At 44.1% G+C, this 20,077-nt stretch overlaps 1 protein-coding gene across 2 annotated transcripts in view; it reads left to right on the forward strand.

Annotated features, from left to right (window-relative positions):
• LOC139651647 (microtubule cross-linking factor 1) overlaps window positions 1–20,077 on the forward strand; it is a 58,142-nt gene that overhangs the window by 35,425 nt on the left and 2,640 nt on the right. For both annotated transcript variants that reach the window (XM_071528649.1, XM_071528650.1), the window contains 7 exons: window positions 759–980; window positions 1,993–2,160; window positions 5,056–5,223; window positions 8,711–8,983; window positions 11,705–12,058; window positions 13,730–13,806; window positions 14,370–15,960. In XM_071528649.1, coding sequence (XP_071384750.1) covers window positions 759–980; window positions 1,993–2,160; window positions 5,056–5,223; window positions 8,711–8,983; window positions 11,705–12,058; window positions 13,730–13,806; window positions 14,370–15,960 — 2,853 coding nt within the window. The remainder of the gene's footprint in view (window positions 1–758; window positions 981–1,992; window positions 2,161–5,055; window positions 5,224–8,710; window positions 8,984–11,704; window positions 12,059–13,729; window positions 13,807–14,369; window positions 15,961–20,077) is intronic.

Below are 20,077 nucleotides of genomic sequence, written 5' to 3' on the forward strand. Positions count from 1 at the left end.
ATATGCAATATGCACTATGTAGATGCTTAAAGTATCCATAATTGAATTTTGAGCAGACTGAGATGTTGACTGAAATTTCCGTGTTACTGTCTCTGGTCTGCTACATGCAATATCCCCACAACCCCTCCTTGTGCCTGTAGCAAGCCGACTTGTCATGATGTATGGAGTTTTACTTCAAAACAAGATATCCAACAAGATGAAAAACATGACAAAATGATTCCTGGCATGAAAGTAAAACTCAATTTATTCTGCCCTACAAATCCAAAGAGCAGTAATAGCTTGAGCAGTGAAGCTGAGAAAAATGACTTCAAAGTTGATCTCTTACCAACAACATATTGTTGATATACAGAGGTAGCCTTTATTTATTTTAATAGTATGTAGGGGAGTATTTTTTGTTAAAATGAAAGCTAAACCCTGGTCATGATCTTTATTCTTTAAATTACACAAAAAGTCTTATTGACATTATTAGTTATCATTTTCTTACATAATAGTAACATTTTTCATGATTTAATCAGTTGTATTTTTGAAATATTGATCAGTGAACATCAGGTAACATTCCTCTCACAGTGGGAGCCAAAAAAACATCAAATCCAATACGACTACTCAAAAAAAAAAAAAAAAAAGAGAGCAGCATATCCAAAATTGCAGAAGAAATTTAATGGGGCACACATCACAAAATACAACAAAACAGGGTTAGGGTATGCCGTTTTAAAATGAAACCTTTTATACAGAATGTTTATCCACTTTCTCCCCAACAGGAAGAGGAGCGTTTGCGTTTGGAGGCCCGGCGGGGCAGTCTGGAGCTGCAGGGGCTGCAGAGCCACGAGGCTCCCTGGATCCAGGAGAGAGCTATGCTGCAGCAGGAGGTCCGGCTCTTCAGGCACAACACCATCATCTTCTACATGAAGCTCAGGTGGATCCTCATGCACTGGAGGCTCGGCCGCAGGGCCGACGCCGGGGACGAGACGGCTCACCCGGAGGTGAGTCTGACACTTGAACAGTTGAATCCATCTTTTTTTGGAGATTAGGACACAGAAGACACATTTTAGGTATTTCATCACTGGATCACATATTCTCTCTCCCTATCTTTCTCTTCACTCTTTTTTAAGGTATTTATTTATTGGATAGCATGGTGGAGAGTGATACATTTAAGGTGTTTATTAAATCCAAGAACGCCATGTCGATACTTGTGTTCTTGTGGACAACGTTCTCCCCGAGTTGTCTTGGAGAGAACAAACTTCTCAAAAACATGAGCACAGAGAAGCATCCTTACAGTTTGAGATGGGTTGTGTGCTTGACGTGGCACGATCAGTTAAGACACACAGATCTTCAGTTTCCCAGCTGTTTCAACCGTCTCTGTACTATATAGTGCTGTTCGATGTGACGTGTTCTTGCAATGAATCTTGGGGCTTTTCGGGCCAATTCGTTCTCGTTAGCCAAGTCACCATCCGATGCATCCTTGGTTGGCAAGTAAATCATACAAACACAACATGAAGGACACAAGAACACACAACAGTGCATTTTGAGAAAGAACCTTAAAGTGGGTGACATGTAATAAAGGTCATGTGCCTTAAAACCCTCAATGTCGTGAATACATGGTATTCTCTGTAGCCTGGAGAGCCACCCAGGCACGTCACGTTGAGGTTTGAGTCTATCTTCAGGAATAAGATGGTAGCAAATGGCAGCAGACAAGTGACTCATCTTGCAGCACTTCACTTCTAATCCTTCACTACTTTGAGGGGAAGGAGAGGCAACCTAATCATGTGCATCCTTCCCACAAAGAAGTATGCAGCATTGCAGGATGGATTGATAGTCCGGTTAATTGGGCTAGACTGGCAACCTGTCCAGGGTGTTTCCCTGCCTTCTGCCATTCATTCAGTGTATGCTGGGATAGACTCCAGTCCCCGTGACCCTGAACAGGAATAAGCGAGTAAAGAAAATGAATGAGTAAATAAATTAAAATATGGCATTCAATGTCTGTATCTGTTCCAGCTTGAGAAGTTGGAGGGCATCCCAGAGTTGGGGGTGATAATGGAGCAGGCAGAGGGGGAGCAGGAGAGAGAAGACCGGCTGTGTACGCCACAAACCCCGGGGGAAGTCCCAGATCCTGGTCCTGTCATGCCGCTGCCATCGCCTGAACGACTGCAGCATCAGAGACAGGTACGCCGCCATTTACACTTCATCCATTCGGCTTTGACTGAATCATCACCATCCAATAGGAAAGCCCTGCAGCTCCAATGGAGGTCTTTGGACAGCCGATGTCTACTTTTTGGAATTTATTTTATTCTTATTTTTAGATTGACAGACACATTTTTTTTCCTACATTTTTATTGTGGGGCTTGAATGAGTTTCATGGATCACATGGCCATGAGGCTTGTTCTACCATTTAAGGAACAAGGGAACCTTCAATTCAAGTAAAAAATATCCAAGTCACCAAAATTGGAGTTAAAATATTTTTTACGCAACAGCACTATTATGATAGCTACCTTACATTTGCTTATATATGCTATTAGTAAATCAGGTGTGGTGAATATGTTTGAACATCTAGCTATGACTTAAATTGTTTTCTCATTAATTTTCCAATTAAAGCAGTTTTCAAATGTTTTTTACTCTCATTGAGGGGAAAACTAGTTTTTGGCAACCATTCATTACCGCTGTTTGGTACGGTATGCAAATGAGAATTGCAACCTAGATATCTAGATAGAGACAGTAATTATTATGGGTGCACCAGTTTTATGCATATTGTTCACACAAAACCATGCAATCTCAGTGAAATGTGACGCAAACAAAAGGAGCTGTGTTTTCTGACGGCTGCACTGTACAGTGTTAATTGTCTGGACTGCTGAATGTTTCAGAGGAGGAAATTCACTGTGTGGTTTGTTCTACTTTGAGCAGCTCTATGTGATCCACTTTGCCTCTCTGGTTTTGTGAGCGTAAAGAAAGCATATAAGCATTCTGGGGTTAATGCATTATTAAGAAGCCCTAAGTGCTGCAGTTTGTCTTGTGTTCTGATTTTACCACAACTTGATAAAAATGGTTTGTACAGTGATCTGACGTCTTTCCTTTACTCCCATAGCAATTTGACCATGACCATTTTAACAAGCGTGCCCAGTAGACTATATTAAGCTTTATGCATGAGAGGGGAAATGCAAACTTGCCCTAGTAAGCATTTGCACATCGTCTACTACAGCAGAGCAGAGCGAGCACGGATGATAATTCTTACAGCCAGAATGAGATAACAGTATGTTATGTTAAGCAGCTCTGTGTGAGAAACACTCCCATTAGGTCCCATTGGAAGTACTCAGTTATGACTTGAATGTAGGTTAGCAGGTTGGTTGGGATGCCACCTAGTAATCAAAGGGTGGCTGGTTCATTCCCTGGTACCCACATTGTCTGATACTATTGAAGTGCTTCTGAGCCAGGACGACTAAGCCCCATGTATAACAAACTAGTCAATGACTAGGTATTAAAAAGTAGCCATTGCAGCAGACAGGTGTGTATACGTCACACTCGGGATAGGGACGGGACTCTACTCAGAAGATTGGAATACATAGGCTATAAAACTATACTTATATACACATAACTGAGGACTTCAGATAGACTAAACAGTATCAAATTAGCAGCAATCTCAGGAACAATAACTATAACAACTGCTGGAATTTAGCACAAAGTTAGTTTTTATTAGTTAGCCACTACCTATCTATAGGCTAGATCCCGGTAGCTAGCTATAATGGCTCAAATATATTAGCCTACCTTAGAATGTGACCCTATATTCTTACGGATTCATGAGATCCATTCATTTCTAACACATTTTTCAGTGGGGAATCTGATATGCAGCTTAATACACAACAGTAGGGCATCGCTAGGCTCTACTTACTGTTCCAGGTAGAGTGTAGCGCTGCAACTAAGAAATGTCGATCAGTGTTTCCCAAAGCCCAAGATGACGTCCTCAAATGTCTTGTTTTGTCCACAACCCAAAGATATTCAGTTTACTGTCATAGAGAAGTAAAGAAACCAGAAAATATTCACATTTAAGAAGCTGGAATCAGAGAATTTTGACTTATTTTTCTTAAAAAATTACTCAAACCGATTAATCCATTATCAAAACAGTTGGTGATTAATTTAATAGTTGACAACTAATCGATTAATCGTTGCAGCTCTAGTAGAGTGTGTGAATTTCGGCCGCTGTGGGATTAAGGTCTACTGTGGTCATATCTGCCCTCTTAAAAATAAAACAGTAAAACATGCAATAAACCCGGTGCCTTTCTTACATATGCTTCACTTGAGGGTATCACCTCTTTCTTGATTATGCTTTGATTTGACTCACTCTGCCCTCTCAGCACTCGAGCTCGTATCTCGTTCCGTGTGAACCCGGCAGAGCCAGCAGCGCTGTAATGATAGCTGTAGGTGATGTTTTACACACAGAAGCCCTTTTTTTTGTTTCACCGCCTCCTGCCAAGGCCTGGAGACTCTCCACAGGACCAGCAGAGGCCAACAGCTCTCCACACTGTTTCAGGAGGCAGTTCAGGAAACACAGGCTGCCGTGACTCCATGACTCTTATTGCTCATGTCGCTTGAAGCCTTTATAATCCCAATTCCATTACTTCACTGTGCCTAAATTTTCATGGTGTTGTCCTATGTGGCAACCCCCATGCACCATGCCACCTAATTAGGCTAAAATAACACAGCATTGTATTTGCCTAACAGGTTCTCTTGAGTGCGCAGCATGAAAATTCCCTTGCATCATTGCTGAAGCTTTAATTACTGCGTTACTGAGAGGATCCTGGGGGATGTTGAATTTATTGATTCAACAGTAATTTAGGATTTTTGAGTGCAACCCTCCATCTATTCATCCATTTATTTATTTATAGATTAATTCTTTCAGAGGTACAAGTCAAGAGAGAGAAAGGAAAGGAGAGAGAGGATACGAGTGAGAGGAAAGGAAAGGAAAGAACTCCATGAACTTGCTGTGTGTGTGTGTGTGTGTGTGTGTGTGTGTGTGTGTTTGATTAACCTGTTCCAAATGTATGTTTTTGCCGAATCCCTTCCATGCAGATTGGGGAGAACCGTCGGATGCTGCAGGCCCTGCGGACGCTGCTGGAGGAGTTTCGCGGGGAGCTGAGGGAGGAGGAGGCGCGGCGCTGCCAGCTCCAGCAGTCCTACGCCAATGACAAAGCCGCCTGGGAGGTCAAGTGGGCAGAGATGAAGTGCCAGGTCACCCAGGTACAGATGGCTTCACAGTGTCCGTCTTAAAGGGACAGGACACAATATGGGATAGAAATACAAAGGTGCACCCAGAGAGCAACAAGACAACAGTAAACATGTTGCCTCCGCCACAAGTGATGCGGTCCTGTGCTGGGCCAATCCGTAACAAATATGTCACCTGTTATTGTAGCGCCCCCCCTGGGCCAATCAGTGTAGTTTTGAAAATGCCAGAATGCAGCAGTGAGATGCATAATTTCCCCAAATTCTGCCATAATCCAGTCAGCGGTGTCTGAGATATCGCATGTGACAGACACACAAACAGAGATTGATCCATAGTCCTCTCCCAACAATGAAATCAAAAACATAACACATCCTCCAATTAGGCGAAAATGATGAATCACTTGCTTGGCACTACATTATAGCATTATATAATATCATTGTGCAAAGTAATTAAATCAACATTTTTGCCTGTTTGTTGGATGTGCTTCTAAGCATTGCTTATTAAACTGAAGACAGCTATTAAAGTGCACTCTTTTTTCATTCTTAATTGGCGTAGAAATACTTTGAAGATCTAGGTTTGAATTCACTGGCAGAAGAAGAGACATTCTGACTAGGGTTTAACCGATATGAGTATTTGAAGGCCGATACCGATATTTTTGTGCTGAAGCTTAGCTGATTCCTCTGGCAATATGCAAAATCTTTAAATTTGACCATTATATGCTCCAAAAATTACAAATATTAAGTGTTTCCCCAGAATTTTATTTTTGTCACTAGTCTGACACTAAAACTCTCCACTGAAACCCAGAATAATTCAATTCTTTTAGTGTTAGAAGCTCTTTAACACAGAATGACCCGCCCCACCTATTCAGTAATAGGGGAACTCTGGGATACATTAGGCCTTTAAATTAAAAATGAATTATGAAGCACATTATTAAATGAAAAACAAAAATTTGCAAAGCAAATAAAAATTGATTGCAGGTTTTACTGACTGTTTTCATGCAGCTGTGGTCAGGGAGGAACCTCCATCGTATCGGCGGTGGACGACATGACTGGACAATATTTAATAATAGCCCAATATCGGCCCAATATGTCAGCTGACCAATATATCGGCCTAACCCTAATTCTAAGTAGCATGTTGCTGTTGTCGTGTGAAGACCTCGTAACTCCAGTTTTGGTGATTTTCATGTTTTCAGTTCAAATTCTCCAACCTCAGGGACTTATGAAACCCTTACAAACCCCTCTGGAAAAAGACAAAAATGCATTGTCATGAAGCTAAAAACACGGCTGTTTTTCTCTCTAATTTAATGGGAGAAAAAACACCAAGTACTAAGTTTGTAGTGAGAAGTGGTGTACTTTTAGGAAAGGAGACTGTGGAGAAACCAGAGAGGGATTGCGGTGAATTTGTGGATTTTGAATCTATGGTGTTTTGACGAGTGTGTTGGTAGGTGCAGATGGCAATCATGGTAGAGACTAGACTCCTATAACAGCGTCATCTGTTCTCCACTGTGTCTGATATAAGCTTCAGCATTTGGACTAGGTTCTCTTCTCTTTTGAGATGCAGAGCACATTTAGGATATGGAGCCTTACAACAAGATTACAATCAACTTGAGGATATTGGATCTGTCGTGTCTTGGCCACTATGTTCGTAGGTACGATTCGAAACTCACAGTGTCTGTGCAATGTCCGTTCTCAGCGCCATCTGATATACAGCAAGCTACAGCATTCGGACCAGATTAAGAGGAGTTTAGGAGGAAGATTATTTTTTTCAACTCAGTTTGCCATCTCTGCTAATGTTCTTAATCTGTGCAGTGTTTATATGGTTCATATCCTTCCACAGTGCAGAGGTCGCTGTAGGGCTGCTGTCGAGTCCAATTTAGTTAGGTCCCTCTGATAATACAAAACAGAGTTCTTGCATGCTCCACTGTGCTTATTTTTTTTTAAAACAAGACTTAAAAAAAGGCCAATAAAGCCAGTTTTTCTCATAGGTGATAATAATTACGCTTTTAGAAACTCTTGATTTGATCCTAACCTGCATATTCATCTTATGGATATAAATAGTGATTGATTTTTGAATGTCAGACACTCACTTGTTAAATCAGGCAACCTCGCCATGCTCTTTTTTGGTCCTGGCAGCATGTGAAGCTTCCTAAATAACTGTCTATATTTATAATGAGCTGCATCTTCGCTCTCTAACATTCAGTCACCAGCTATTACTGCACACATTTCCCACTCAAGTATGTAATTAGACAGTTTTTAAACCCACTTTAAAAGTACACTAAGCAAATATTTATAATCATGTGAATGAGAATTATGTAAACTCATGTTTTGAAGGCAGCTGTGAATGGGAGCTCCGGAGCCAGATTGGTGTTGCACACTCTGCTTTGTACCTTTATGTTGCCGGATCAAAGCCCGTCTGTAGATTACAAAGCTCTGTTCTGCCAGGAAAGGAAAAGCTTCCAGAGTGGATTCCCTCTCTCGCTCGGCAGCTTTGAAGATTTCCGCAGTACATCTGAACTCTCGGCTCCCCACATGAGCGCGTGGTGTGAAATACAAATTTGAGAGTGCAATTCCCCCTCAAAAGTTACTACTGTGTGTCCTTGGCAACTGCAGAAATCAAGGATCACAAATTCTTACAAATACTAATTTTGAAATGTAAATTTGTGCTCTCCGCTCAAGTTATCACTGTTTGTATTTGTAATTGTGTACAAGCATTTTCATTTGTCCTCTTGAGTTTTTTTAATGTGTTTCTTTTGATATGAGATGGTTTTACAAGCCCAATTTTTAAATCACTCTGTGATTTTTGTTCCCCACAATGAAATTTGCTGAGAAATATGGATCAGTCTCCTTCTGTTTGGTATTTGTTTGTTTGTTTGTTCATCCATTACACAGGATATCTCTGACACTGCAGACTGGATTTTGACATGTTTACTGCTGCTTTGTTTTCCTCCTTTGCTCTTTTTGCATGTGAAAATTAAGTGTAATCTTTTTCACACATGCTGGCCCAGATTATCTACATGTACACTACCAGTCAAAAGTTTGGACACATGCATTTTTCTTTATTTTAACTTTTTTTTTTTCACATTTTAGAATAATAGTTAAGACATCAAAACTATGAAATAACACAAATGGAATCATGCAGTGACCAAAAAAGTGTTAAACAAATCAAAACTATCTAATATTTTAGATTCTTTAAAGCAGCCGCCCTTTGCCTTGATGGAAAGGCAAAGGCGTTGGAAAGAAATTCATACATAGGCATCAACTTCACTATTTATATTTGTCTAAGAAACACATTTCAAGCATTTAAGCATAAGCCTTTAGATCAAAATGGCTTTAAGATAATGAAAAACATAGTACATTCAATCAGGTGTGTCCAAACTTTTGACTGGTAGTTTTCGAAGAGCACTGCTTTTGCATTTGTCACTGATCCTATATACCTTAATAATGAATCTCACTCACTCCAACCCAACATTACCGTGTCTTTGCTGTTTTTTTTTTTTTTTACCAGCTGGAGGAGGAGGCGCGAGGCGAGGTGAGAGGCGAGGCGCAGGGAGGCGAAGGCGGGGAGGACGGAGACCCGGAGTGGGCCTTCAAGCAGGAGCGCGAGGAGCACCGGCGCCTGCTGGCCGAGAGCCACAGCGCCTCCCTGGACCTCCGCTGGAAGCTGCAGCACGGAGAGAAGAGGTGGAGCCGCGAGAGGACCGAGCTCCTGGAGCGCTTCGACAGGGAGAGGCAGGAGTGGGACGGCAGCATGAGGGAGCTCCACCGCAAGATGGAGAGGGTAAGAGAGAGAGGGAGAGAGGAGATGGAGAGGGTAAGAGAGAGAGAGGAGATGGAGAGGGTAAGAGAGAGAGAAAAAGGAGATGGAGAGGGTAAGAGAGAGAGAGAGGAGATGGAGAGGGTAAGAGAGAGAGAGGAGATGGAGAGGGTAAGAGGGAGAGAGGAGATGGAGAGGGTAAGAGAGAGAGAGGGGAGATGGAGAGGGTAAAAGAGAGAGAGAGGAGATGGAGAGGGTAAGAGAGAGAGAGAGGAGATGGAGAGGGTAAAAGAGAGAGAGAGGAGATGGAGAGGGTAAGAGAGAGGAGATGGAGAGGGTAAATGAGAGAGAGAGGAGATGGAGAGGGTAAAAGAGAGAGAGGAGATGGAGAGGGTAAGAGAGAGAGAGGAGATGGAAAGGGTAAGAGAGAGAGAGAGAGGAGATGAGAGGGTAAGAGAGAGAGAGAGAGAGGAGGTGGAGAGGGTAAGAGAGAGAGAGGAGGTGGAGAGGGTAAGAGAGAGAGGAGAAGATGGAGAGTGTAAAAGAGAGAGAGAGGAGATGGAGAGGGTAAGAGAGAGAGAGGGGAGATGGAAAGGGTAAGAGAGAGAGAGGAGAGGGTAAGAGAGAGAGAGAGAGGAGGTGGAGAGGGTAAGAGAGAGAGAGGAGGTGGAGAGGGTAAGAGAGAGAGGAGAAGATGGAGAGTGTAAAAGAGAGAGAGAGGAGATGAAGAGGGTAAGCATCAAGATCACTGAATTTCATTAGAGAGAGAGAGAGAGAGAAAGATGGAGAGGATAAAAGATAGGAGAAGAGGGAGATGTAAGAGAGAGAACAAGGAGAAGATGGAAAGAGAGAGAGTGAGGATAAGAGGAGAGAGAGGAGAAGAAAGAGAGATGAGAAGTTAAGTAAGAGGGAGAGAAGAAGATGGAAAGTACAGAGGGAGAGAAAGAGGGGTAGGTTAAGATGGAGAGGGTAAGGGTGAAGATCATTGAATTGATTTGAGAGAGAGAGAGAGGATAAGATTGATAACGTAAGGAAGGGTGAGATGAAGAGGATAAAAGAGAGGAGAGGATGGAAAGAGAGAGTGAGGGGAAGAGGAGAGAGACAGGAGAAGATGGAGAGAGCAAAAATGAAAATGTGAGAGAGAGAACAAGGAGAAGATGGAAAGAGAGTGAGGACTAGAGGAGAGAGAGAGAAGATAGAAAGGGTAAGAGAGATGAGAAGTTAGGTAAGAGGGAGAGAAGAAGATGGAAAGTATAGAGGGAGAGAAAGAGTGGTAGATTAAGATGGTGAGGGTGAGAGAGAAAGAGTTAAAAAAAAGCATACGCACATCCATATAATTTTGCAGGTGCTGGGTGGTAAAGGTGAATACAGAAAAGAAGATGAAGAGTGTGTGGGTATTCTCTTCTTTTCTGAGAAAGAGGAAAGGAGAAAGACGAGGAGAGAGAGAGTTGGAATAAGGGAGAGAGAGAAAAGAGATGGGATAAAAGAGGCGAAAGGATAAAGAAGTGAGAAAGAAAGATAAGATGGAGAGGTGGAGAGTCAAGTTAAGTTCATTTGTAAACCGCTTTGAACAGAATAGGTTCATCACTAAGTGCTTTACAGATAAAAACAAGAGCAAACAAACGCACCTCATTTTTTAAGGCACAAGGCCAGGGCTTGTGAGTCAGTGTGTGTGTGTGTGTGTGTGTGGATATGAGAGAGAGAAAGCAAAAGAGAGTGAAAGAGAGAGAGAGAAATTGGCCAAGATGATTATCCTCCCTGTTGTTTGGTACAGTAATTTAGACTTGCATAGGGAACATATCATGAATATAGAGGATTAATGAATAATGGATGCCCTATATGAGCTTTAATTAGCCGAACTGCAGGGCCTCACCTTGCTTGTGTGGGAATGCTAAGGGCAGCAAGTAGGAACATGAATTGGTTAATATGACGAGTGGGAGAATATTAATACATGAAGCACAGGGACAGGAAAGACAACAGGAACTGGCTCTGAATACTGCTCACTTTAACCAGCTGAAAAACTGCTGATGCATCACTGGATGGAAACGGAGCAGGATGCAGGGATGATGCATTATTCAGGGATGCTGCAGCGTACTATAAAACACAGGTCACCGGTCGAAAATCCTCGGACCGGCTAGGAAAATCCAGTGAATGCATAATGTTTTGCACTTAACCCCCAGTTGCACCAATAGAGTTGTCAGTGTCTGACAGTTGAAGGCTGTGGTTGTTTTGGAGCAGTTTGACGGTTGTATAACTTAAGCAGGGTGTCGCATATTCAGCAAAAGCCTACCCGGAATAATTATAACATAAACAAGTAAACATGTCGTCACCCATGAATGATACAGGCATCCCTTGGACCGATTATTAACAAGATGCATCATCCCTGCAAATTTCATCAAAATCAGACCGGTGGTGTAGCAGTTATGGCCTTTCAAAGTTTGAAATTTTGAGCTTTAATTACAGTGCCCACATTAGGCCAATTGTGTAATTTTTAAGAATAGCTATGTGTAACAAATTTTGTGTCAATAAGACTGACGGTGTTGGCCGTTAGAAATTTTGACGTTTAATTATAGCGTGTATCAGTGTAATGTTTTTAAACAGCAGAACACAGTGTTAAAATTTTTGACCTTTTAAAGCGCCCTCATCAGACCAATTTTGTGTATTTTTTTAAACGCCAGACGGATGTGCAGTAGTGACTTTTCTGACTGATCACCACACACTGTATGTGTGACTCTTTCCACACAGCTTCAGAGGGAGCTGAGCAGCCGGAGAGGCGAGGGCATCGACGTCAAGGACGCCGGTTCAGGCCACAGGGGGGTCTTCTCCTCGCAGGACAGCCCCTGTAGCGCCCCTCGCTCCCCCCGGTCGCCGCGCTCCCCACGCTCCTCCACCCCCATCCTCGGCCCCGTCCCGGTCCCCACCACGCGCTCCCACTCCGACTCCGAGGCCATGCTGGAGGACCAAGGGGCCGCGGCGAGGCTGAAAGGCCCAACGGAGAGCCTGTTCCTGGACGCTCTGTCTCTGGACCCCCTCGGCGGCCTGGAGGTCCCCCCACCCTCCAGACTGGAGACCGAGAAGAGGTTCCCCTGCATGAAGGAGGTAACACACGTATGAAGTGGGTCATTAGTCAAGTCAAGACAAGTCTACTTTAACTGCTTTAACACACAAAACCAGTTTGTAACAAAGAGCTTTACATAATTGGGTGTCGCAAAACAACAAAAAAAGCAGGCAGGCCATGGAACACCAACAGAAAAAATAAGATGCAAGGGAAATTCATGGTTAAAAGCATGAAATATGAGCGATAAAGTGAAAGAAAAATGGCCAATGAATAAAATAGGGTTTAAAGGAGTAGTTCAACCCAGAATGAGAATTAACTCATTAACTATTCACAGCGATGTCAGTCGAAACTCCGCTGAAGTTCGTAGGACCGCCGAACACACCGCGAGTTTAGCCCCCGCGCTTCCATTTCAGCCTTCAAAGTACTTACTTCAAAGCATTGAAGTTAACACGGCCGTCTTTTTACAGCTCCAAAAAAGCATAAAATGTCCATCACTTTTCTCTGTGCAGCATAATTCCAAGTAATGATTACACTGTGGGCCGAAAAGTCCAATATTTACCTCATTATCTCCTATATTTTCCTGACTGGCAATGCACTGGTGGAAGACTAGACTTGCTAGAGCAATGATGGAAGTACGGGGGTTAACTCTCTGAGTGTTTGGTGGTTGTACAAACTTCAATGGAGTTTCGACTGACATAGGGGTGAATAGATATTGACAGAATTTTCATTTTGGGGTGAACTATACTTTTAAGATGAGTTTTAAAAGTTTCGATGGATTTGGCCGATATGATACTTTGGACAAGGCTATTCCACAGTTCGGCGCCGCCATAGCAAACACCCTATCACATATAAGTCTTAACCTCGGTACCCCAGGGAAGCCTGAGGACCCGAAGGACCTGAGAGACCCACCAGTATTGCGAGGAATCAGAAGTGCTGAAATATTCCCAAGAACAAGACCAAGCTAGATTGGGAATATATGGAAAAACTGGTTGGTAAATTAAAGGAATTGGAACAGCAACATGCTAAACTCCAAGACCATGCAAAGCTTTAAACCAAACATTAAGTCATAAGTCTCCCTGCGTTGCTTGCATTAAAGGTGACAGATATTATCCTTTAACAGCCATGCGTCCTGTTGAAGTGTCCTTGTCTAACTTCTCACTTGTTGTAAATCCCTTTGCATGAGTGTCAGCAAAAGCCCAAAAATGTAAATGTAAATTATTGTCCTAAAGAAACACTTTGGAATAAACTCCTTGTACCTTGCTTTCACTTTGGCTGAAAATAATCCTAACTTGATGATTGATGATGTGCATATAAGGATTTCATTCCATGTCATTCTACCTGCACTCTTCCATAATGATTAATGGTATGAAAGTAAAACTCATAGTGAATTATTATTCAAGTTATTAAGACCATATCATACAAAATCTTATAAATTTATAGGAAGCACTCATCTGTAGTTAACAAATAATGAGCTATGAACATCAGGTAACATAATTTCAGTTCATCATTCAATGTCTCTATAATATAGATGATGCTAAATTGTGCTACAAAAGTACCATAATTTTAATTTTGTTCTATCCATCATTTTGTTAGAGAAGGTGTATAGTGACTCATTTTGGAATGAACTACGTCAATTTTTTCCAGAAGCTGTATAAATAATTTTGCAGTGAAACCCTTCATATGACTCTGTTGTTGTATCTGTTGTGTTCCAGGCCCTGAATGAAATATCGGAGAGAGAGGGTGCTCCTGAATACCCAGAGGAGGAGATGAGCAGTGGGAGCCTGCTCAGGTAGCTTTCATTAACGTTCATTAAAAACCTTCAAATCAAACTGAGTTCAAAGAGTATTTTAACAGGCAAACTACTTTGCAAGTGCTGCTGCATTTTCATAGATATCAACAGTAAACACACCCTAGTTTGACTTCTGGCTGAATCTTATCCAGCCTCCTGCTGCATTTTCTATTGCTCATACATACATATAAATCCCTTGGGAGAATGGCTGTTGCTTCTGGTAGCTGTTACTTAAAGTGACAGTGAGTTTCCCTCAGGTGATTTTTTTTGTGAAAGTTTCCCTTTTGGCGAGGATATAATCCAGCTCACCATGTTGTTGAATAATTCAGCTAGTTTTAAAACGATAAAAGGCATTAACTTGCTTTTCAGAAAACACACACAAGTTTAGATTCTTTTTTTCTGCAGTGGGAATGTAAAAGAGATGAGATCACGGATGGGTTGTTTGTGATTTTTTTATTTAATTTTCCAGTAGAGAGAGTCTCCCCCTTGACGTTGATGTTAATGCACTGTGTGTGTGTGTCTGTGTGTGTGTGTGTGTGTGTGTGTGTGTTTGTCCCGTCCAGAGCCAAGTCAGTGTGCTCCATGAGTGATTTCCAGCGTTTGATGGACAGCTCGCCGTTCCTCCCTGACAAGACTCGCCACGGTGACGGCGAGCGGGACGACGTCACCCCACCCCTGTCCCCGGACGACCTCAAGTACATTGAGGAGTTCAACAACAAGGGCTGGGACTTCCCATCCTCCCCGTCCGTCCCGGGCCCGGTCCTGGAGGCGTGGCCAGACAGACCCCTGGAGGCCCGGGGAGGGGAGCCCATTCCTGATCCATTCCAGCCAGCCTCCTGGTTCCTCACCACCAGCGCCACCCTGACCACCAGCACCCTGAGCAGCCCCGAGCACTGCCACAAGTCCCCTCTGAGGGGTAACGGAGCAGGGGCGGGGGGGGTGGGGGTGGAGCACTACGGGGTCCACATCCTCCACAGCCCCACCAGATCCGGGGCGGCCGAGCGCCCCGCTGGCCAAGAACCGGACTTCCTGTACGCCAAAGGGACCAAAGCCAGGGGCGGGGGAGAGGCCGGGGTGGGGCCCAGCGGGCCGGACGAGGTGTTTAGCGGCGGGAGGTGGCCATGCGGCCTTCTGGAGGGCGGGGGGCTGCGGACTCCTCCTAGCCAGTCTCCTATCTGCCCCACGGTGGGCTACGCCTCCTCTCTGGAGCTGCAGCTCTCCAGGAACATGAGCGACGACATGAAGGAGGTGGCTTTCTCTGTGAGGAACGCCATCCGCTCTCCGCCAGGCCCCGTGGTCCGGGACACCGCCTGCCAGACCAACGGCTTCACCACACGAGGCACGCAGACCACCCAGACCATCAGCGTGGGTCTGCAGACGGACGTGCTGAGGAACCTGACCAGCAGCCCCCACCGCTGCCTCACCCCTAAAGGCGGCGGCTCCACCCCCATCTCCTCCCCCTCGCGCAGCCTGAGGAAAGTCCAGTACTCCCCCGTCATCCAGAACAAGTTCGAACGGCCCTGCTGCTCGCCCAAGTACGGCTCGCCCAAGCTCCAGCGCAAGCTGTCCACGTCCAGCAAGAACGACCTGCCCAGCACCAGCCGTGCGCCCACGCCCACCACGCCTCAGAAGGGCAACAACGAGTCGGCCTGGGCGCGCTCCACCACCACCCGCGACAGCCCCGTCCACACCACCATCAACGACGGCCTCTCCAGCCTCTTCAACATCATCGACCACACCCCCGTGGTCTACGAGCCCATGCAGAAGTTCAACAAGTCCCCCAGTCGCTCCCGCCCCACCCCGCCCCCCACCGCCGAGCCCAGCCCCGCTCATGGCGCTCCCGCCGCGGACCCCAAATCCGTGGGCCCCGTGCAGGAGTTCCTGAGGACTGCTCGCGGGCGCTCGCCCAGCCCCGTGCAGCTGATAGTGGAGACGCAGGGGGACAAAACCCCGGAGGTGGTGAGCATACGGCAGGACCTGTCTGCCCCTCCGGGCTACACGCTGGCTGAAAACGCGGCCCGCATCCTCAACAAGAAGCTGCTGGAGCAAAGCTTCAGAGAGGAGAGGAGGCTGCAGGCCGGGGGACAGAGCGGCCACAGCAGAGACAGCTCCAGGCAGGCCGACTCAGACAGAGGACAGTCTGGATGTATGGAGGTAAATATACAGACCCACTGGATTCATCGCTTCATCATTCATTTGATCTGGGGCCCATGTTTTATGACGCAATGATATTAATGACTTTTCCTTGGATATTCCTTGAAGTGGTTGAAGACAAACTGGTATCTCTTAAAGCATCTGATAAGGGATCTGTGGTAACTCAAAGCTAAACAACAAATCCGCTCCAGTATTTATGCACGATAACTAAAATGTTGATGTTTTTTTCTCAGATCGAAAACACTGACTGATGCCATGGTAATGTTAAAATATTTCACACTATTTCAGTAATACTGAATCTTTGCTTCACTATAGAGACTCTTTAGAGGTTTTCTTCTTCTTCTTCTTCTTCTTCTTCTGTACTTTCTTCTTCACTGTAGTGACTTCCTTGTAGTTTGGCTTTTATCTCTGTGCTTAAACTCTTACCAAGGCCCGACCGAAACAGGATTTATGCGTCTGATACTCATCATTGGGGAAGTAAAATTAATGATCTCTGGATAATGATCAAAGTGGGGTCATAGCTACAGAGTTACATAATTAATCATTATCAGCGCTCTTTAATGAAATTCTCAACCAGAATATTAAAACATACACACTGTATTTTGTGGGATTTTGTTTGGGCAACACCTGTATTGTTAGTGCTGGATAACAAATCACCGATCAATCTGTGAAAAGCCAACGATAGCGGTAAATTCACATGATAAAATCGGCGCACCGCTACATCGGTCGGGCCCTAACACCCATTCAGCTGACCTGTGGGAAAAATAAACGATAGATGGAAAAAACACCTTGGGAAATATTGCTGGTCGTGTTTAAAAGATGAAATTGAAATAACTATGCGTTCAGTATCCAGAATATGTACAAACGTGTCTCCGTGTGTTAGTAGCTTTTTTCTCTCCAGAGGGACAGTTTGGCTCTCTGTTCTCCATTCAGCGTCAATAGTAGATAGATTGGGATGTCAGGAAAGTAGGCCATGTTGTATTAAAGCTGTACATTAAAACCCCAGACACGTATTTGAACCCATAACATGAGCATTAAGTACCATAATCCCACATATGCTGATTAATATTCACTAGCATCAAAGTTGTGCCAGCTGCTGCTCGGTGTCCACTGATCTATAGAACAGACAGAATATGATTAGAGTCTGATTTATGATTGTATGGATGGTGCTGAAGTGTGTGTGTGTTTGGGAAAAAGTCATTCAGTAAGTGGTGTCGTGACTTCTGTGGATGGGCGGTCACAGCTTAAACAGAGTATCATAATGATCATAATGGATTGTGACGGTACCTAAACACGCGATATGCCGATATGGAAATGTAGGCCTGGATGTGGATCATATATTGCTGTTGCTGTACGTGCCTCTGAACGGATAGATACACACAGAGAAACAGGAAAAAAAAAAGGGAGTGACGTGCTTGCTGGGTACACACTCATAGATTCCCATCCAAACCGTGTATATTTAGATCACCAGTAAACCAAATCAAAACATGACTTTTGTATATTCTTAGCCTTTCCTGTTATTAGTCATGTCGACTTTTACATATTTGGCTATTTCCACTGTCGACAGCCTGTGAAACGGTAGAAATTAGTAACTTTGTAATTATAACAGGCATTAAGAGAGAGTGGCAGGGGCGTCCTGGTGGATCAGTGGTCTAGCCATGTAACTGCAAGCCAAGTCCTGGGTTTGAATCCAGGCCAAGACCTTTGTCGCATGTCATCCCTCTCTCTTTCTCCAAGTCTTTCCTGTTTCTCTCCACTTTCAACTGTCTAATAAAGGAATAATACACTACCAGTCAAAAGTTTGGACACACCTGATTGAATGTGCTTTGTTTTTCATTCTCTTAAAGCCGTTTTGATCTAAAGGCTTATGAAGTGAAGTGAAGTTGATGCCTATGTATGAATTTCTTTCCAAAGCCTTTGCCTCTCCATCAAGGCAAAGGGCGGCTACTTTAAAGAATATAAAATATAAGATAGTTTTGATTTGTTTAACACTTTTTTGGTCACTGCATAACTCATAATTTGTGTTATTTCATAGTTTTGACTCCTTCACTATTATTCTAAAATGTGGAAAATAGTCCAAACTTTTGACTGGTAGTGCATCTTTAAAAAAAAAAAGAGAGAGAGTGGCAACATAGCTGGTGAGTTAGCTGTGCCCCGCATGTATCCGTCTGTCCTGTGTGTATCTATGGAGAGGTCAAAGTCCCCCTGCTGTCTCTTCCAGGTCTGAGGTGAATGGGTGTGTGCGCTTGTTGCCGTCGGTGCGGTCCGCGGCCCGAAATCTGAAATCTGAAATCTGAAATCCGTGACCTTACTTTCTCACAGTCGGCCTCTCTGCCTTTGATATGCCAGCCTTATCCTGTGTCTCCTCTCCTCTTCTGCCCGATTTTACCGATTAACATCTCCCACTCTATCTTTCCTCCCTTCCTCCCTCCCTCCTCTTCTCCCTTCTCCCTTCTCCTCTCCTCTGGGCTTTATCTCTCCCTCCTACCTGTCCGCTGTGTTCGTATCCAGAACCACACTGTCATACTAACAGCTCCTTGGGGACTCTAACTCTGCTTGTCTCCGTGATGTAAGTTCCTCTTCCTCCTCCTCCTCTTCCTCCTCTTCCTCTTTGACCCCCCCCCCCCCAACATGGTGGGTTCACCGGCCACACGGACCTCTCACCCCCCACCCCCCACCCCCACCCCCACCTCCCTCACCTCCTCCTCCATTAACGCATGCCTCACAGGACAGCAGAATGACAGTGTGTGAAGCCATCGGAGTGTCAAAGTGGTGCGGCGGTCATGCATCTGTTTCTGTGTCGATGTTCGCATGCTCAGTTTCTTCGGTACTGATCATCGTTTTTTTATTTTGAAGATCACAAACTCAAGTGACCGAAAGAGTCGGCAGATTGTGTCTTGATTATTGACTTATATATGATTACAGCAGAGGTGGGGACTCAATTTTAATTGCTTGGGACTTGACTCGACTTGGGTTCTGGTGACTTGGGGACTCGACTTTGACTTGTACTTTGATGACTTGAAAAGGTTTCTAGAGTGTTTGTGTTTGTGTAAATGACTGAGATTGAAAGTGATGAGATTTGTTCAAGCAGATGACTGAATTTAAATTCTGTTTTCTGAATTTCAATGGAACGATTGAAGTTACTGAAGTTGAAACTGATTATAGAAATCAAACTCATGATGCTCTTACCAAGTTTTTATCCTGTTAAAACCATATTGCATTGAAAAGTCCTGGATATTTAGTTTTCTCTAAGATATTAAATTGATACTGGACTCTTGATTTGTTCTCACTTGACTTGGTGTTCTACATTTAGACTTGAGACTTGACTTGAGACTCGTGCCTCAACACTTGAGACTGACTTGGGACTCGAGCAAAGTTGACTTGGTCACACCTCTGGATTATAGTATTTTGCGCCCAGTGCCCCAAAATGTGGACCAGCTCCCCCCCCCCCCACCACACACTTCTTGTGTATGAACATGACATAAAAAGACGACTCTTTTGGACACATTTCACTTTTGGAGCCACACATTCCTCAGCAGAAGTTGTTTGTTGTCTTTCTGGGCGATGTTTGGCCATATGTAGATTATTCTAACATGACCCCATTGTGTTTCTACCAGGTCCTTCTGTCTGTCACCATGTCTGCAACTGGATGGACTGTGATGTTTTATTGTTTTTTTTGTTTTTTTTGTTTCTGTGGGGGGGTTTTTTTGCGATGCTTTATCTCTCCTCTCTTCACAGTTCCCTCACCATTCCTCTCACACTAACAAGCCTTCTAAAGACTCATTGATGACGACGGCTGCTAACACTGGTCATTCTCTGTGCTCTCTCACCTCTCTGGGTTGCGTGTGATGTCTGACTCTCTGGTGGAAATTAACTGGATGTTATACAGTTCATTTTGCATGCTTAAAGGAAAAGTCCACCCTCTGATACTCCCACACTGTTAGATCTCAACAGTCTGTGATTAATCTGTGATGAGTCTGTGAATTTACTGTTTTGGTGTGCCCACTTTCTCTCAACTTGCTTCATCTACTACATTGCCCACAATGCCTTTCGCCAACAGGCGTGAACTTGTTGTATTCAGCTGTGGGTTATTCATGTTGGTGGAGCGCTAGCATGA

The sequence above is a fragment of the Centroberyx affinis genome, unplaced genomic scaffold (genome assembly GCF_046629955.1).
Source record: "Centroberyx affinis isolate AG114_WGS23_722 - 3 ecotype Tasmania unplaced genomic scaffold, CSIRO-AGI_Caff_v1 ptg001696l_1, whole genome shotgun sequence".
Classification (NCBI taxonomy): domain Eukaryota; kingdom Metazoa; phylum Chordata; class Actinopteri; order Beryciformes; family Berycidae; genus Centroberyx; species Centroberyx affinis.